At 38.6% G+C, this 14,055-nt stretch overlaps 1 protein-coding gene across 4 annotated transcripts in view; it reads right to left on the bottom strand.

The window, feature by feature from the left end:
- Positions 1-14,055, bottom strand: part of TTBK2 (tau tubulin kinase 2) — a 164,768-nt gene that overhangs the window by 46,636 nt on the left and 104,077 nt on the right. For all 4 annotated transcript variants that reach the window (XM_047862921.1, XM_047862922.1, XM_047862920.1 and 1 more), the window contains 3 exons: positions 13,115-13,207; positions 12,376-12,501; positions 1,117-1,274 (listed from right to left, as the gene is read on the bottom strand). In XM_047862921.1, the coding sequence (XP_047718877.1) occupies positions 1,117-1,274; positions 12,376-12,501; positions 13,115-13,207 (377 nt within the window). The remainder of the gene's footprint in view (positions 1-1,116; positions 1,275-12,375; positions 12,502-13,114; positions 13,208-14,055) is intronic.

Raw genomic sequence — 14,055 nt, 5'->3', positions numbered from 1 at the left:
CTGGATTTTTGCAAGTTTGAGACTTACCTACTTCTAACAACAATCAAAGGAGGAGGACAAAGGCACTAAAACAAGAATCAAAATTTCTAGACAGGTTCCAGCTCTGTTGCTAATATTTACCTACAGTTGGATGATTGATTCACTCAGTGTTAGGATTATTTCCTCTAATGTAAAAGGGAGTGGCTGGACTAGGGCAGTGGGTTCTAAACTCAGAGAAGCAAGAGAAATATTCTGTGCCTTGGACATTTTGATTTGGTAAGTCTGGGGTGGCTCCAACAAATGGGTACTTTAAACAAACATCTGTGATGATTCTAATGTAGACTGTCAGGGTGCCCCACTTAAGAACTCTCAGACTAGCTAATCAAAGATATCATCTCCAGTTATATAAGTCCATGTAAGCTCTTCTGATTCAATAAGCTCTGGTGATCCCATCTTTCAATATAAAATCAAAAACAATGGATTAGTTTCTCACAATTAGCTCCATTTATATGATGATTTTTCCCTACTTACTTTTTTCATTGTTAACTAAATAGTTTAAAGCAACCAGAGCAGGTAAAAATGGGTCAGGAAAAAAAAAAAGGACAACCCTGCCCCCCAATTTTAAAAATAACAAACAAAACCAACTGTATTTAATGCATGTAAGGGAGAAAACAAACAAAACCAAGATGATGGCAATACACCATAACCTGTTCCTAAAACACTTGGTAAATTAAATCACCTTCTTAGAGCAACAAGCTACATGTTTTGTTCACACTAAACTTAAGCATAGTATAGTTAGGTATAATTGTGGTTCATTCTTTCCAGGCTCCTATATATTCTTTAGAACTAAAATCAAACAATTCCTTCTCATTGTGAGGAATACCCATTGTAAATCTGACATCAACAAGCCATACCAGCTCAAAGCTCCCATTTCACAGTATGACCTATAAACACTTTCTAAGAAAAGTAAATCTGAACAGACATATGTAAGAGCAATATTAATTCAAGGAAATCCATAGGCTTTCTCATATGTCTTAGCATTTTGTCATCTGAAGGAACCTGGATGAAATAAAAGACATTTGTGCTAACACAGTGCACGCAAGAAAGCCACTGGTAAATAATCTGTTTAGGACATACCCAATTGCTGCAGGGGTCAAACGGGTGTGCAGTTGAGGGGTGGCAGAAGTAGTGGTGGTTGTTAGGGAACCATCAGTTCCAGTCTTCTCCCAGTCAAAAGGATCACTCTCAATTACTCCAAAGGTCTTGATGCTGTTGTCAAACACGGATGTCAGAAGCTAAACCATAAAGAAAAACACTAGAGTAAGCTAACAATAAACATCATTGCTTTATTCCTTGAGAAAGCTGCCAGACTCACAATTGGTTTTGTAGTAGGATTTAAAAAAATAAAACAAAACAAATCAAAGAACAATCGTACAAATGGGGGAATTTGAATAAGGACTATATGTTGATGATGATACTGAATTAATACTGATTTTTCTCAATTGGGTCACCAGTTTACAGTTATGCAGGAGAATGTTTTTAGAAGATACATAATGAAGTGTCTTATCTAAAACCTACTTTCAGATGGTTTGGCAAAAGAATATTTGTGTTGTATGTATATACGTGTGTATTCAGTTTCAATCATCAAGGTGATCATTTTTTTTTTCAAACGGGCATTTTTATATGGTTTGATGTAAGTGAAGAGTGTTAACAGTTGGTATATCTAGGTATACAGAAGTTGATTGTACTTCCTTACAATTTTTTGGGGGGGGCTGAAAAATTATTCAGCTGTATGTGGGTGCATATACACAAATTATCACAAAGAAATCTGCCTCTTTATTTGGTTTATATTATATATTTCAATTTTTTGTCTTCATTTGTTCAAGATCTAATTTTCTTTCTTTTTAATTTTTTTTTTTAATTTTTTTTTTCAACGTTTATTTATTTTTGGGACAGAGAGAGACAGAGCATGAACGGGGGAGGGGCAGAGAGAGAGGGAGACACAGAATCAGAAACAGGCTCCAGGCTCTGAGCCATCAGCCCTGAGCCTGACGCGGGGCTCGAACTCACGGACCGCGAGATCATGACCTGGCTGAAGTCGGACGCTTAACCGACTGCGCCACCCAGGCGCCCCACTTTTTAATTTTTTTTAGTAGGCTCCACACCAAACGTGGAGCTCATGGTGGGGTTTGAAATCACCACCCTGAGTTCAAGACCTGACCTGAGATCAAGAGTTGGATGCTTACCTGACTGAACCACCCAGGTGCCCCAAGATTTTATTGTTAAGTAATCTCTAAACCTAACATGGGGCTCAAACTCACAACCCCAAGATGAAGAGTTGCATGCTCTACTGACTGAGCTAGCCAGGCACCCCTCATTTTTTGGTCTTTAAATTCTAAAACTCTGATGTGACGTGGATAAAGATCTCACAAAGATCATCCTTTATGAGAGTTTGAGGATTGGGATACTGAAAGTTTCAGGGAGGAATAGGGTATATAGATACAAATTTGACAGTCAGCATATAGATATGAAAAGGTATTATTTAAAGTCACTGAACTGGATGATATCATCTAAGGAGAGTAGGTAGCAAGAGGTCAACGGGCAAAGGCCTAGGGCACTCCAACATTTGGTTGGAAAGAAGACTCAGCAAAGGAAACCAAGAAGGAGTGGTCAATGAGACAGGAGAATCAAGTGTGTGCTGATTTTGATGCCCAGTGAAGAAAACATCTCAACAAGGTGACCAAATGCTATCAATGGTATATTTATAGCTATTTCTGATTATTTGATTGGTTTCTCTCTTTCACCCAAACTGTAAGCTCCAAGAGGTTGGTGCATGTCTGATCATCACAGTATCTAACACAATACTTTATATATAACAGCAGTGTTGTGATTTATAAGTTATAAGTTTGGTCAATCACATGACCAGAATATATTTCTTATGTATATTTGGTCTTTGTCCATAGTTCCCGGCACACAGCTTCCCAAACCTTGAAATTTCCTGAAAGAAAAGAGCAATAGGAGCATCTTTTGATATAATAATATTTGCTCTATAGTCCTCAGTTCCTGAAATCACTTTAGAGCCATAAACATGAAATGACTATCTTGTTATTCATAACAAGCCCCTTCCCACCACAACTGGGTTTTTGTTAATGAGGTAACTTTTGGAAAGCTCCTCTGGATAAGGGCTGGCAACAATGTGATTAGAGACTTGTAACTTTCAGTCCCATCCCCTGGCCTCCAGGAAACAAGAGAGGGGCTAGAAGATGAATCAATCAACAATGGTAAATGATTTAATCAATCATGCCTATATAATGAAGTCTCTATAAAAACTAAAAAGGATGTGGTTTGGAGAGCTCTTGGGTTGGTAAACATAATGGAGGTGCCGAGAGAGTGGTGCCCGCAGAGAGGGCATGGAGGCTCCACACCTTTTCCCCATAGCTTGCCCTATGCATCTCTTCCATCTGGCTCTTTCAAAGTTAAATCCTTTGTAACAAACCAGTAATCTAGTGAGAAAACTGGTTTCCCAAGGCCTGTGAGCCACTCTAACAAATTAACCAGGCCCAAGGAAGGGATTGTGGGAATCTTTGGTTTATAGTCATAGGCCAGTCAGAAGTACAGGTGACAACCAGGACTTGCGAATGGCATCTGAAGTGGAGGGCGGTCTTCTGGGACTGAGTCCTTAACCTGTGGAATCTGATGCCATCTATCTCTGGGTAGATAGTGTCAAAAGTGAGTTGAATTGTAGGACACCCAGCTGGTGCCAGAGAACTATCAGGCTGAGGGGGCGGGGGGTAGGGAGAGAAACCCATGTTGGAATTACAAGTCCAGAACCTTTAAATAGTTACTCTCAAAACATTTCAAGAACAAGTATTTGTGATAATATTAACTAAAAGATTCATATAACGCTACCTTTCATTTAAATCCCAAGGAAAAAATAATACATGTAGAAAAGGAAACTAAATAGATAAAAGGAACTGGAAACGGCATGGCTATAAGACCTCAGAAATTTGATTTTGGTCATATTTTTGTTGACTTAAGTTACCTATGTTATAGCTTAGACTTCCCCAAATTGTCAGAGTTAGAGGGCTACAGAAAACCCAGAAGGAAGATGGATTGAGACCCAGCATATGGGAACAGAAGTGGCACACCTTGGACTACTCTCTTGACTTTGGAAATAGAGGTTCTCACAGAGCGAGCTGCATGCCTCCTGAAAATGGAGTCCCTGTCCCTGAGGCAGTACCCGCCTTGCTGTGTGAGCACTCAGACGGCCACTGCCACACTGCTACAGCCCATACCGGGCTGCCAAGGAACGATCCTAAGCAGTTTTTATGCCAGATGTCCTTTTATCATGGAATTATTTTCTTACATTTATCAGAGTATAAACATATGCAGCATATGCCTTTGGGCCTCAGATAAAAAAGTCTGTTACTAAGATGGTGACACCAGAGACCCAGCAGCAGAAGGCAGAAGGATGGAAGGTACAGCACAGAACAAATAGACCTTCCCTGACCCTCTAATTTATGGGAGGTTCCCCCTTGTTATTCTCCAGCTCAATCTCTTATTTTTTTGCTTCCTAACAGCCCATCTAGGCCTTCTGAAAAATTTAACTCCAATGACATCAGACTCAGGGGAATCTTAAAACAGCAAGAGGCAAGCCTGCTGCATTCTGATGCAACCTCTGCTTAAACAGTCCCATTCCTAAACCTGGGAAGTATATTAACAAGATTAGTAAGAAATGTGGTCAGCTTTGGATTTCCTATCATATACTCTGATTTTAGCAATGCTGTGGCACTGTATGAACTGGCTGATATATACATTTTAGTTTTAGGTTCACCAACAGTGTGGATATTTATGGGTTTTATTGGTCTTCTCAACTTGCTAAACAATGCTTCACATCACTGGAACACTCTAATAAAAATACTTTTGTGGTCTTTTGTCAGGATCACATGATTCCATTAATTACTGACAAGAATTTCTAATAATTCTTCATATAACTCTGTAGTTCTTTCACTGCATTTTTATTAACCAGTCATGTTAGTATTTGTTTTACAGTGGCTGCTGTGTTTGTGGCCACTTCTCCAAAGAAGTCAAGATGGTAAAAAACAGGGCTTTTTGGAATGAGTAAGAAATTGGGTTCAGACACCACTTTCAGTACCACTACTGGAAACCACCAGTTTTCCCAGGCAACAGGTCTAAAGTAAGTCTCCATAAAATGGGGATAATAACCCTACCCATGTATTGCTATGGCATTGTTAGGTGTCATTACCGTGACAATAATGTGCAAAGGTACCAAGAGTTCTTTTATTTTTTAATGTAATTTTTTTTTTTTTTTTTTTTTTTTTGAGAGAGAGTGAGTGAGTGGCGGGGAGGGGCAGAGGGAGATACAGAGAATCTTAAGCAGGCTCCATGCTCAGTGCAGAGCCTGATGTGGGGTTTGATCCCACAACCCTGGAATCATGACCTGAGCCAAAATCAAGAGTCGGACACACTCAACTGACTGAGACACCCAGGCGCCCCCAACCCCAAGGGTTCTTCTTTATCCAATCTGATGCTATGTCAGTTTCCCATTAACTAGTAACTGTGTCACCTACATGTGGAGTCTTGTGGTGGAATTCAAGGTTAAGATTTTCCTATTTACTCCTCAGAGATATTTTCCTTTCTCAAAATACTGTAAAAAGGATGATTTCAATTACGTGGTGGTCACAATAGGGTTGAGTGTTTTTAATCATTATGTACATTTCTGAAAATGTTGGCCCAGCACTTTTTCTTTAATCTGAAATAATTAAAGATTAATAGTAAATTACAGCAATAGTACAGAGAAATCCCCTTCACCCAGTGTGCTCCAATAATAACACCTTAAATAGCTAGAGTGCAATATCCAAACCGGGAAAATTACATGGGTACAATCCACAGAGCTTATCAAATTTCACATTTTACATGCACTCACATGTGTGTGTGTATTTGTACATGTATAAAACTAGAGAATTTTATCATCTGAAGAGATTCATATCCCAGCATCTTTTTCTTAGAGTTGCTATCCTCTTTCAGAATTTAATTTATCCTCTTTCAGATATTCGGGGGCACCTGGGTGGCTCAGATGGTTGAGCATCAGACTCTTGCTCTCGGCTCAGATCATGATCTCACAGTTGTGAGAAAGAGCTCCCATGTGGGCTTTGGGCTGAGCATGGAGTCTGCTTGGGAGTCTGTCTGTTTCTCTCCTCTCTCTCTCCCTCTCTCTCTCTCTCTCTCTCCCTCCCTCCATGCCCTTCCCCTGCTCATGCTTTCTCTCTCTCAAAAAAAAAACCCCATAATATTCATAATATGATCTCTGTTTCAATCATGGCTATAATTCTGATAGCTTCACTTAGTTTAACAGATAGAAAACAGCATTTATAGATTTCCTTAGTAGGTGATTGTGGGCAAACTAAGATTAAATTGAATTTTCCTAACATTTGCTGAAAACTTAGGTGCCAGGCACAGTGTGAGGATAGTGCAAGACAAAAAAAGAAGACATGGTTGTACCTCCAGGACTTAAAGCCAGCTGGGAAGATACACTTATACATAAATACTAAGCACTGATAAACTTGGACGTAGTTTCCCAAAACACTATAACTCTTTCCAAAAGCAAGTGCCAGCCATTATTCTAAGACATGCATAAAAGATTCCTGGTTAAGAGCAAAACAACTCTTCTCTCTAGGTCTGGACTAGATGGCTACCGGATGAGGTGTTGGCTATGTGCAACTTGTTAAGATGGAAATGTTTTCTGGCAAGAAATTCTGACTTTTAAGGGCTTACAAAGCAGAGACATTCAAAGTGAACATGGCTTTGTAAAACAGCATCATTTAACACTCTGATTACAAAATATATTCACTCCAGTCTTGGCTCAGAACATACAAGACATAATGTTTTTTGACCTTTGATATAGCTAGGGAAGCAGTCATGCTAAATACTGGGTGTTTTTTTTGTTTGTTTGTTTTTTGCTTGTTGATAGAAGATTTCATTATTGTTTTTAACCACAATGGTTGTCCAATGAGGAATTTAAAATTTTGAAAGAACAGTAATTAAACTCATATTCCCAAACAGATACCAAACTGTAAAATTAACCATATGGACAGCATTAGTTCACAAAGTGTTCAGATTCAAAGCAGAGTAATTTTTCTCAAAATGAAGTCCATAGGAGGACTCTGTGAGGGAAGCAAGAGACAGAAGATGCAATCAGACCTTTTTGGAACCTGATGTGACATTGATACTAGTCATGAGAACATACCAGGCACACCAAAATCTTTTCCCCAATTATCTTTCTCCTTTCCACCTGTCCTCTGCTCCCACTCACTGCTTATGAGAGATCAGAGAGCAAGAAAGAACCAAAAGAAAATATTTTGCCTGCTCTCTCTCTTCCAAAAGTAGTAAAATTATTATATTTTGTTTTGTTATTAGATGACAAAGACACAGAGAAGCTCCTAGGAGAATGTCCAAATGAAAAACATGAGAATAAGAATATGTTAATTTAAAGTAATTATAAACAGGGGTGCCTTGCTGGCTCAGCTGGTTCAGCAACCAACTTCACTTCAGGTCATGATCTCATGGTCTGTAGGTTTAAGCCTCACATCGGGCTCTGTGCTGGCAGCTTGGGGCCTGGAGCCTGCTTCGGAATCTGTGTGTGTGTGTGTGTGTGTGTGTGTGTGTGTCTCTCTCTCTCTCTCTCTGCCTTTCCCCCACTTGTACTCTGTCTCTCTCTCAAAAAATAAACATTAAAAAAAATTTAAAAATTAAATAAAATAATTATAAATCTAACTTTCAAACTTAAGCTAGTGAATACAATAGTTTTCTTTAGATTATAGACATAACTTAAGTGCTGAATGTGATCAAAATTATTTTCCTTGCTCAACTTTTATACTCCCATGCAAACTCTATCAATAAAAAATTATTAACACCTAAGATGAGAAAGTTGGAACATTTTCCAGCTCCTCCTGAATCTAGTATTACAGTTAGAATTTTATTACAAGTAATATGAATTCTGTGCATTTCAGAAATACATATAAAATGTAACTATAAGAATATATTCCAAAGTGACTTGCATACAATGGATTTTCTCCATTTGTTACACAATCTATAGTTATTAATGCAAAAAGCCACACAGGAAAGAAGGTGACAAGATGACCCACTTAACGTCTCTAAGTACTCAAGGCTATATATTGCCTCTCTGTTTTATATCTTGTTTATATGTTATACAAAAGCTGCCATTTCACACAGAAATAGCTACCACATACAAATAAGTTCACTATGCTGTTCAGAGTCTTTCAACCGGGCAAGACTGATGAATGTAAAATTTTCATTAAAAGTCCATGTATTGTCCTTTGTATATGAAAATGATAAACTGATACACCATTTTTATAGTTACACCTCAGAGACATTGCAGATTGGGTTCTAGACCACCAGAATAAAGCAAATACCACAATCAAGCAAATCAAGTGAATTTTTTGGCTTCCCAGTGCATATGAAAGTTATTTCTACTGTATTGTATACTATTAAGTGTACAATAGTATTATATCTAAAAAGAAAACAATGTACATGCCTTAATTAAAAATATTTATTGGAGGGTGCCTGGATGGCTCAGTCAGTTGAGCATCCGACTCTTGATTTTGGCTCAGGTCATGATACCAGGGTTGTGGGAATGAGCCCCATGTTGGGATCCATGCTGAATGTGGAGCCTGCTTAAAATTCTCTCTCCCTCTGCCCCTCTCCCCTGCTTGTGCATGTACTCTCTCTAAAATAAAGAATAAAATAAAATAAATTTAAAAAATTTTTTAAAAACAAAAATATTTCTATAAGATGCTAACTATCATCTGAGCTCTCAGCAAGTGAATCTTTTTGGTGGTAGAGGGTCTTGCCTTGATGTTGATAGCTGTTGACTACTCAGGGTGGTGGCTGCTGAACGTGGAGGTAGCTATAGCAATTTCTTTAAAAAAAAATTTTTTTTAATGTTTATTTATTTTTGAGACAGAGAGAGACAGAGCATGAACAGGGGAGGGTCAGAGAGAGGGAGACACAGAATCTGAAACAGGCTCCAGGCTCTGAGCTGTCAGCACAGAGCGTGACGTGGGGCTCGAACTCATGGACCGCGAAATCATGACCTGAGCCGAAGTCGGCCGCTTAACCGACTGAGCCACCCAGGCGTCCCTATAGCAATTTCTTACAATAAGACAACAATGAAGTTTGCCACACTGATTGACTATTCCTTTTACAAGTGATTTCTCTGTTCCATGTGATACCTTTTTTTTAATGTTTATTATTTATTTATTTTTGAGAGAGAGAGAGAGAGAGAGCGCGAGCGAGCACGTGTGTGCACAAGTGGGGGAGGGGCAGAAAAAGAGAGGGAGACAGAATCTGAAGCAGGCTCCAGGCTCTGAGCTGTCAGCACAGAGCCTGACATGGGGCTCAAACTCACAAACTGTGAGATCATGACCTGAGCCTAAATCGGATGCCTAACCAACTGAGCCACTCAGGACTTCTTTCAAAACTGGAGTCCATCCTCTCAAACCCTGCCACAGCTTCATCAACCAAGTTTATGGAATATTCTAAATTCTTTGTTTTCATTTCAACAATCTTCATAGCATTCTTCACCAGAAGTAGCTTCCATCTCAAGAAACCACTTTTCTTTGCTCATCCATAAGAAGTCACTCATCTATTACAGTTTTATCATGAGATTACAGCCATTCAGTCATGTTTTCAGGCTCCATGTGTAATGCTAGTTCTCCTGCTATTTCCGTCACATCTCCAGTTACTTCCTCTACTGAAAGTCTTGAACGCTTCAAAGTCATCCATGAGGGTTGGAATCAACTTCTTCCAGACTCCTGTTCATGGTAACATTCTGACCTCTTCCCATGAATCATCAGTATTATTCATGGCATCCAGAATGGTAAATCCTTTCCAGAAAGTTTTCAATTTAGTTTGTCCAGATACATCAGAGGAATCATCATCTATAGCAGCTATTGCCTTATAAGACATATTTCTTAAACAGTAAGACTTGAAAGTTGAAATGACTTCTTGATTCACGGGCTGCACAATGGATACTGTATTAGCAAGCATGAAAACATTAATCTCATTGTACATCTCCAACAGAGATCTTGTCCATGTCCATTGTCCATGTCCATTGTCTGTGAGCAGTCATATTTTGAAAGGGATCTTTTTTTCTGAGTGGGAGGTCCTAACAGGGGGCTTAAAATATTCAGTAAACCATGTTTTAAACAGATATGCTGTCATCTGGGCATTGCTATTCCATTTACAGAATACAGGCAGAGTAGACTTAGCATTCTTAAGAGCCCTTAGATATTCAGAATGGTAAATGAGCACTGCTTTCAACTTCAAATCACCGGCTGCAGTAGCTTCTTCTTTTTTATTTGATTTGATTTTTTTAGAGGAGAGAGCGCGAGCCAGCACAAGTAGGGGAGAGGGGCGGAAGGGGGGAGGGGAGAGGGAGGAAGGGAGAAGGGGGGGGAGAGAGAGGGGGAGAGAGAGAGAGAGAGAGAGAGAGAATATCTTAAGCAGGCTTCATGGAGCCTGACACGGGACTTGATCCCACAACCTTGGGATCATGACTTGAGCCAAAATCAAGAGTCAGATGCTTGCTCAGCTGACTGAGCTACCTAGGTGCCCCTGCAAAAACTTCCAACAAGAGAGTCAACCTGCCCTTTGAACCTCTGAAGCTAGGCATTGCCTTTTCTTCTCTAGCTATGAAAGCCCTAAATGGCTCTTCTTCCAATAGAAAGCTGTTCCTTCTACATTGAAAATCTGTTGTTTAGTGTAGTAGCCACCTTCAGAAGCTAGATCTTCTGGATAACTTGCTGCAGCTTCTATATCAGCACTTGCTTCACCTTGTACTTTTATGTCATGATGAGGGCTTCTTTCCTTAAGCCTCATGAACCAAACTCTGCTAGCTTCAAACTCTTCTTTGGAAACTTCCTCACCTCTCTCAGCCTTCACAGAATTGAAAAAAGTTAGGGCCTTGCTCTGGATTAGGCATTGGCTTAAGGGAACGCTATGGCTGGCTTGATCTTCTTTTCAGACCACTAAATCTTTCTTCATATCAGTAATAAGGCTGTTTTGCTTTCTAATCAGTCATGTGTTCACTGGAGTAGCATTTCTAATTTCCTTCGAGAACTTTTCCTTTGCAATCACAACCTGGCTAACTGTTCAGCACAAAAGGTCTGGCTTTCAGCCTATCTTGGCTTTTGACATACCTTCCCCACCAAGCTGAGTCATTTCCAGCTTCTAATTTAAATTGAGAGATGTGCAACTCTTCCTTTCACCTGAACACTGACAGGCCATCATAGGGTTACTAGCTGACCTAATTTCAATATTGTTGTGTCTCAGGGGATAGGGAAGCTCAAGCAGAAGGAAAGACAGGGAATAGCTGGTCGGTGGAGCAGTCAGAACACACATAACATTTATGGATTAAGTTTACTATGTTACATGGGTATGTTTCATGGCACCCCAAGACAATTACAGTTGTAACATCAAAGATCACTGATTACAGATCACTATATAACAATAACGAAAAGTACGCAATATTTCACAATTATCAAAATGTGACACAGAGACACAAAATAAGTAAATGCTGTTGGAAAATGGTGCTGATGGACTTGCTCAATGCAGGGTTGCCACAAACTTTCAATTTGTAAAAAATGCAATATCTGCAAAGTGCAATAAAGCAAAGTGGAATGAAATGACATATGCCTGGTTTAATCCATGGGTGGCTTCATTTATGTCTTCAGTGGTAGTGATTATTTTGCATTAAGCTATATTAAGTTCTCCCTGAGAGCAAAAGAATCTTCTGAAATACAGTTGGTTGGGGCCAGGGGTGCAATTTGTGGTAAACTTAGTCAATCCTTATAAGGCCTTATTAATGGAAACCCTAAGGAAATGATTCACTGACCACAGATAAAATGGAGCCAATAATCTTCACCAACTGTTGTTCCATAGCATATTAACATACGATATTATAGCCCTAAGCCCTCAACAGATACATTACCTAGCTGGACATTTCCTTCTGGTCAACAAATTAGTTATAGGATTTACATAATTTCAACTATCAGCAGTTCTATATACCAGATGAATCACAGCAGGAACAGTAAAATCTGTTCAACCATACACAAATCTAAAACTCTAATGAAGTATGTTCTTCCAGATGGGAACACACACACACACACACACACACACACACACACACACACACAGTCCTCATCAATCAGTCACCACATTTCTCAGGATGTATTAAAATAATATCATTCTAGGACCTTCCATACTCATATACAATACCCTCAAAGCTACAGTAAGTGAAGACAAAGACTAAATGAGAGAGAAGGATTAGCCCACAGAACTCCCAAAGATGATTACCTGGTAGTCTGGTTTTGTAAAATAATCCAAAGAAGAGATGTGGTCCAAAAAGATGCTGAATTCTGGAGGGAGATGTTTCAACATAAGCCTGTGGTCATACCTCTCCTTAATAGAGCCTACTTGCTCCTGGGAAGTAAAGAGAACAGGAACTAAAGTCAATTTCTCTTGGCAGCTACACATTAACAGCCTCTCAGTAATAGTCTCAAGGGTATGTACTAGGGAATGAGATAGTGGTAATTAAGTATAAAGCAAGAATTGAGCTCTTACTAATAGCTTAATGCACAATGCCTTAGGGGGAGAGGGGAGGATAATCAAAAGGGTAACAGAGTTCTGCATCAGTGAATTGACAGTTCGCCCAAAAAAAGAGTTATCTAGAGTTAAAGAGTTAAATCTAGTCTACTTTTCTTTACCAACACATTTGTTCACAGTTTTCAAATCAAACAATATAATGTAACAATTAAAATTTAAAAACTTACTTGACTTATAAAAATGAATATGGGAGAAGTAGTGAAAAGAGGGAAAGCTAGAAATCAAATCAGAAGTGATGATTTAATAGATACTCAAAGGAGTATCTATTCTCCATGTACACAGAAAAAAAATCCTAACATTAGATCTTTAATATCAGCTTAATTTTAATTTTTATATGTAAGTATGTTCTCATCAGTTATGCCTACTCAGGAGAAATTTTTATTCCTTCCCCTACTAAAACTGTTATTTCCATTTCCGTTTTCAAAATTACCTTGTCCTTTATTTTTCTCCAAGGCAGCTGACCAACCACAAACTCCACCAACATGTAGAATAAGGACCAAAGGTCATCATGTCTTCCCATTTCCTTCATAAGCCAAAGAGAATTCAGTCACAATACATTACCACTCCTTGTGAGTATATTACATTGTCTAAGGCCTAACCACTGTGTTTCATCTTATGAGGCTTAAAAATTTTAATGTATTTCCCATAAAATCTTCTGGTAAATATATCTACACAGCTATGTAACAATCTGCATAACAGAAATAGATATAATGAAATACTTTTTGGTATAAAGAACACCCCAAAACCTAGATATGCTGGAAATATAATTAACAGCCCATTAATTAATAAATCAGTTCATTAAGAAGGGAAGGTAAAGGGCAAATTAGCATTTAGTGGGTATGGGGTTTCAGTGTTGCAAAATGAAAAAGTTCTAGAACTTTATTGCACACTAATGTGAATATACTTAACACTGCTGAATTATCCCTTAAAAATGGTTAATATGCTACACTGGTGAGCATAGCATAACACAGAGTTGTTGAATCACTATATTGTACACCTGAAACTAATGTAACATTGTGTGTCACCTATACTCAAATTAAAAAAATGGTTAACATGGTAAATTTAATGTGATATGTTCTTTACCATAATAATAATTAAAAAAAAGAATTAAAGCAAATTCTAGGAGCCAAAATTAAAAGAAAGCTGGAAATAAGAGAAGCAAGCTGATGCTGCAACTTTGCCTTTGGGAACATCTGTTACAGGTTTTATCAACCAGGGTTTTATCAATCAGGAAGGGAACAGGTATAAAAGTACTGATACTACACAAGACGGAAGCTGTAACTGAGACACTTTCCCCTAGGCCCTCACCATATAGCTCCAACCCTCAAAGGGCTATGTACATTTTATAGCAATAACTTTTTTTTTTCTGTA

The sequence above is a fragment of the Prionailurus viverrinus genome, chromosome B3 (genome assembly GCF_022837055.1).
Source record: "Prionailurus viverrinus isolate Anna chromosome B3, UM_Priviv_1.0, whole genome shotgun sequence".
Classification (NCBI taxonomy): domain Eukaryota; kingdom Metazoa; phylum Chordata; class Mammalia; order Carnivora; family Felidae; genus Prionailurus; species Prionailurus viverrinus.
The sequence above is the reverse complement of the archived record's forward strand: the minus strand, read 5'-3'. Positions and strand labels throughout refer to the sequence as shown.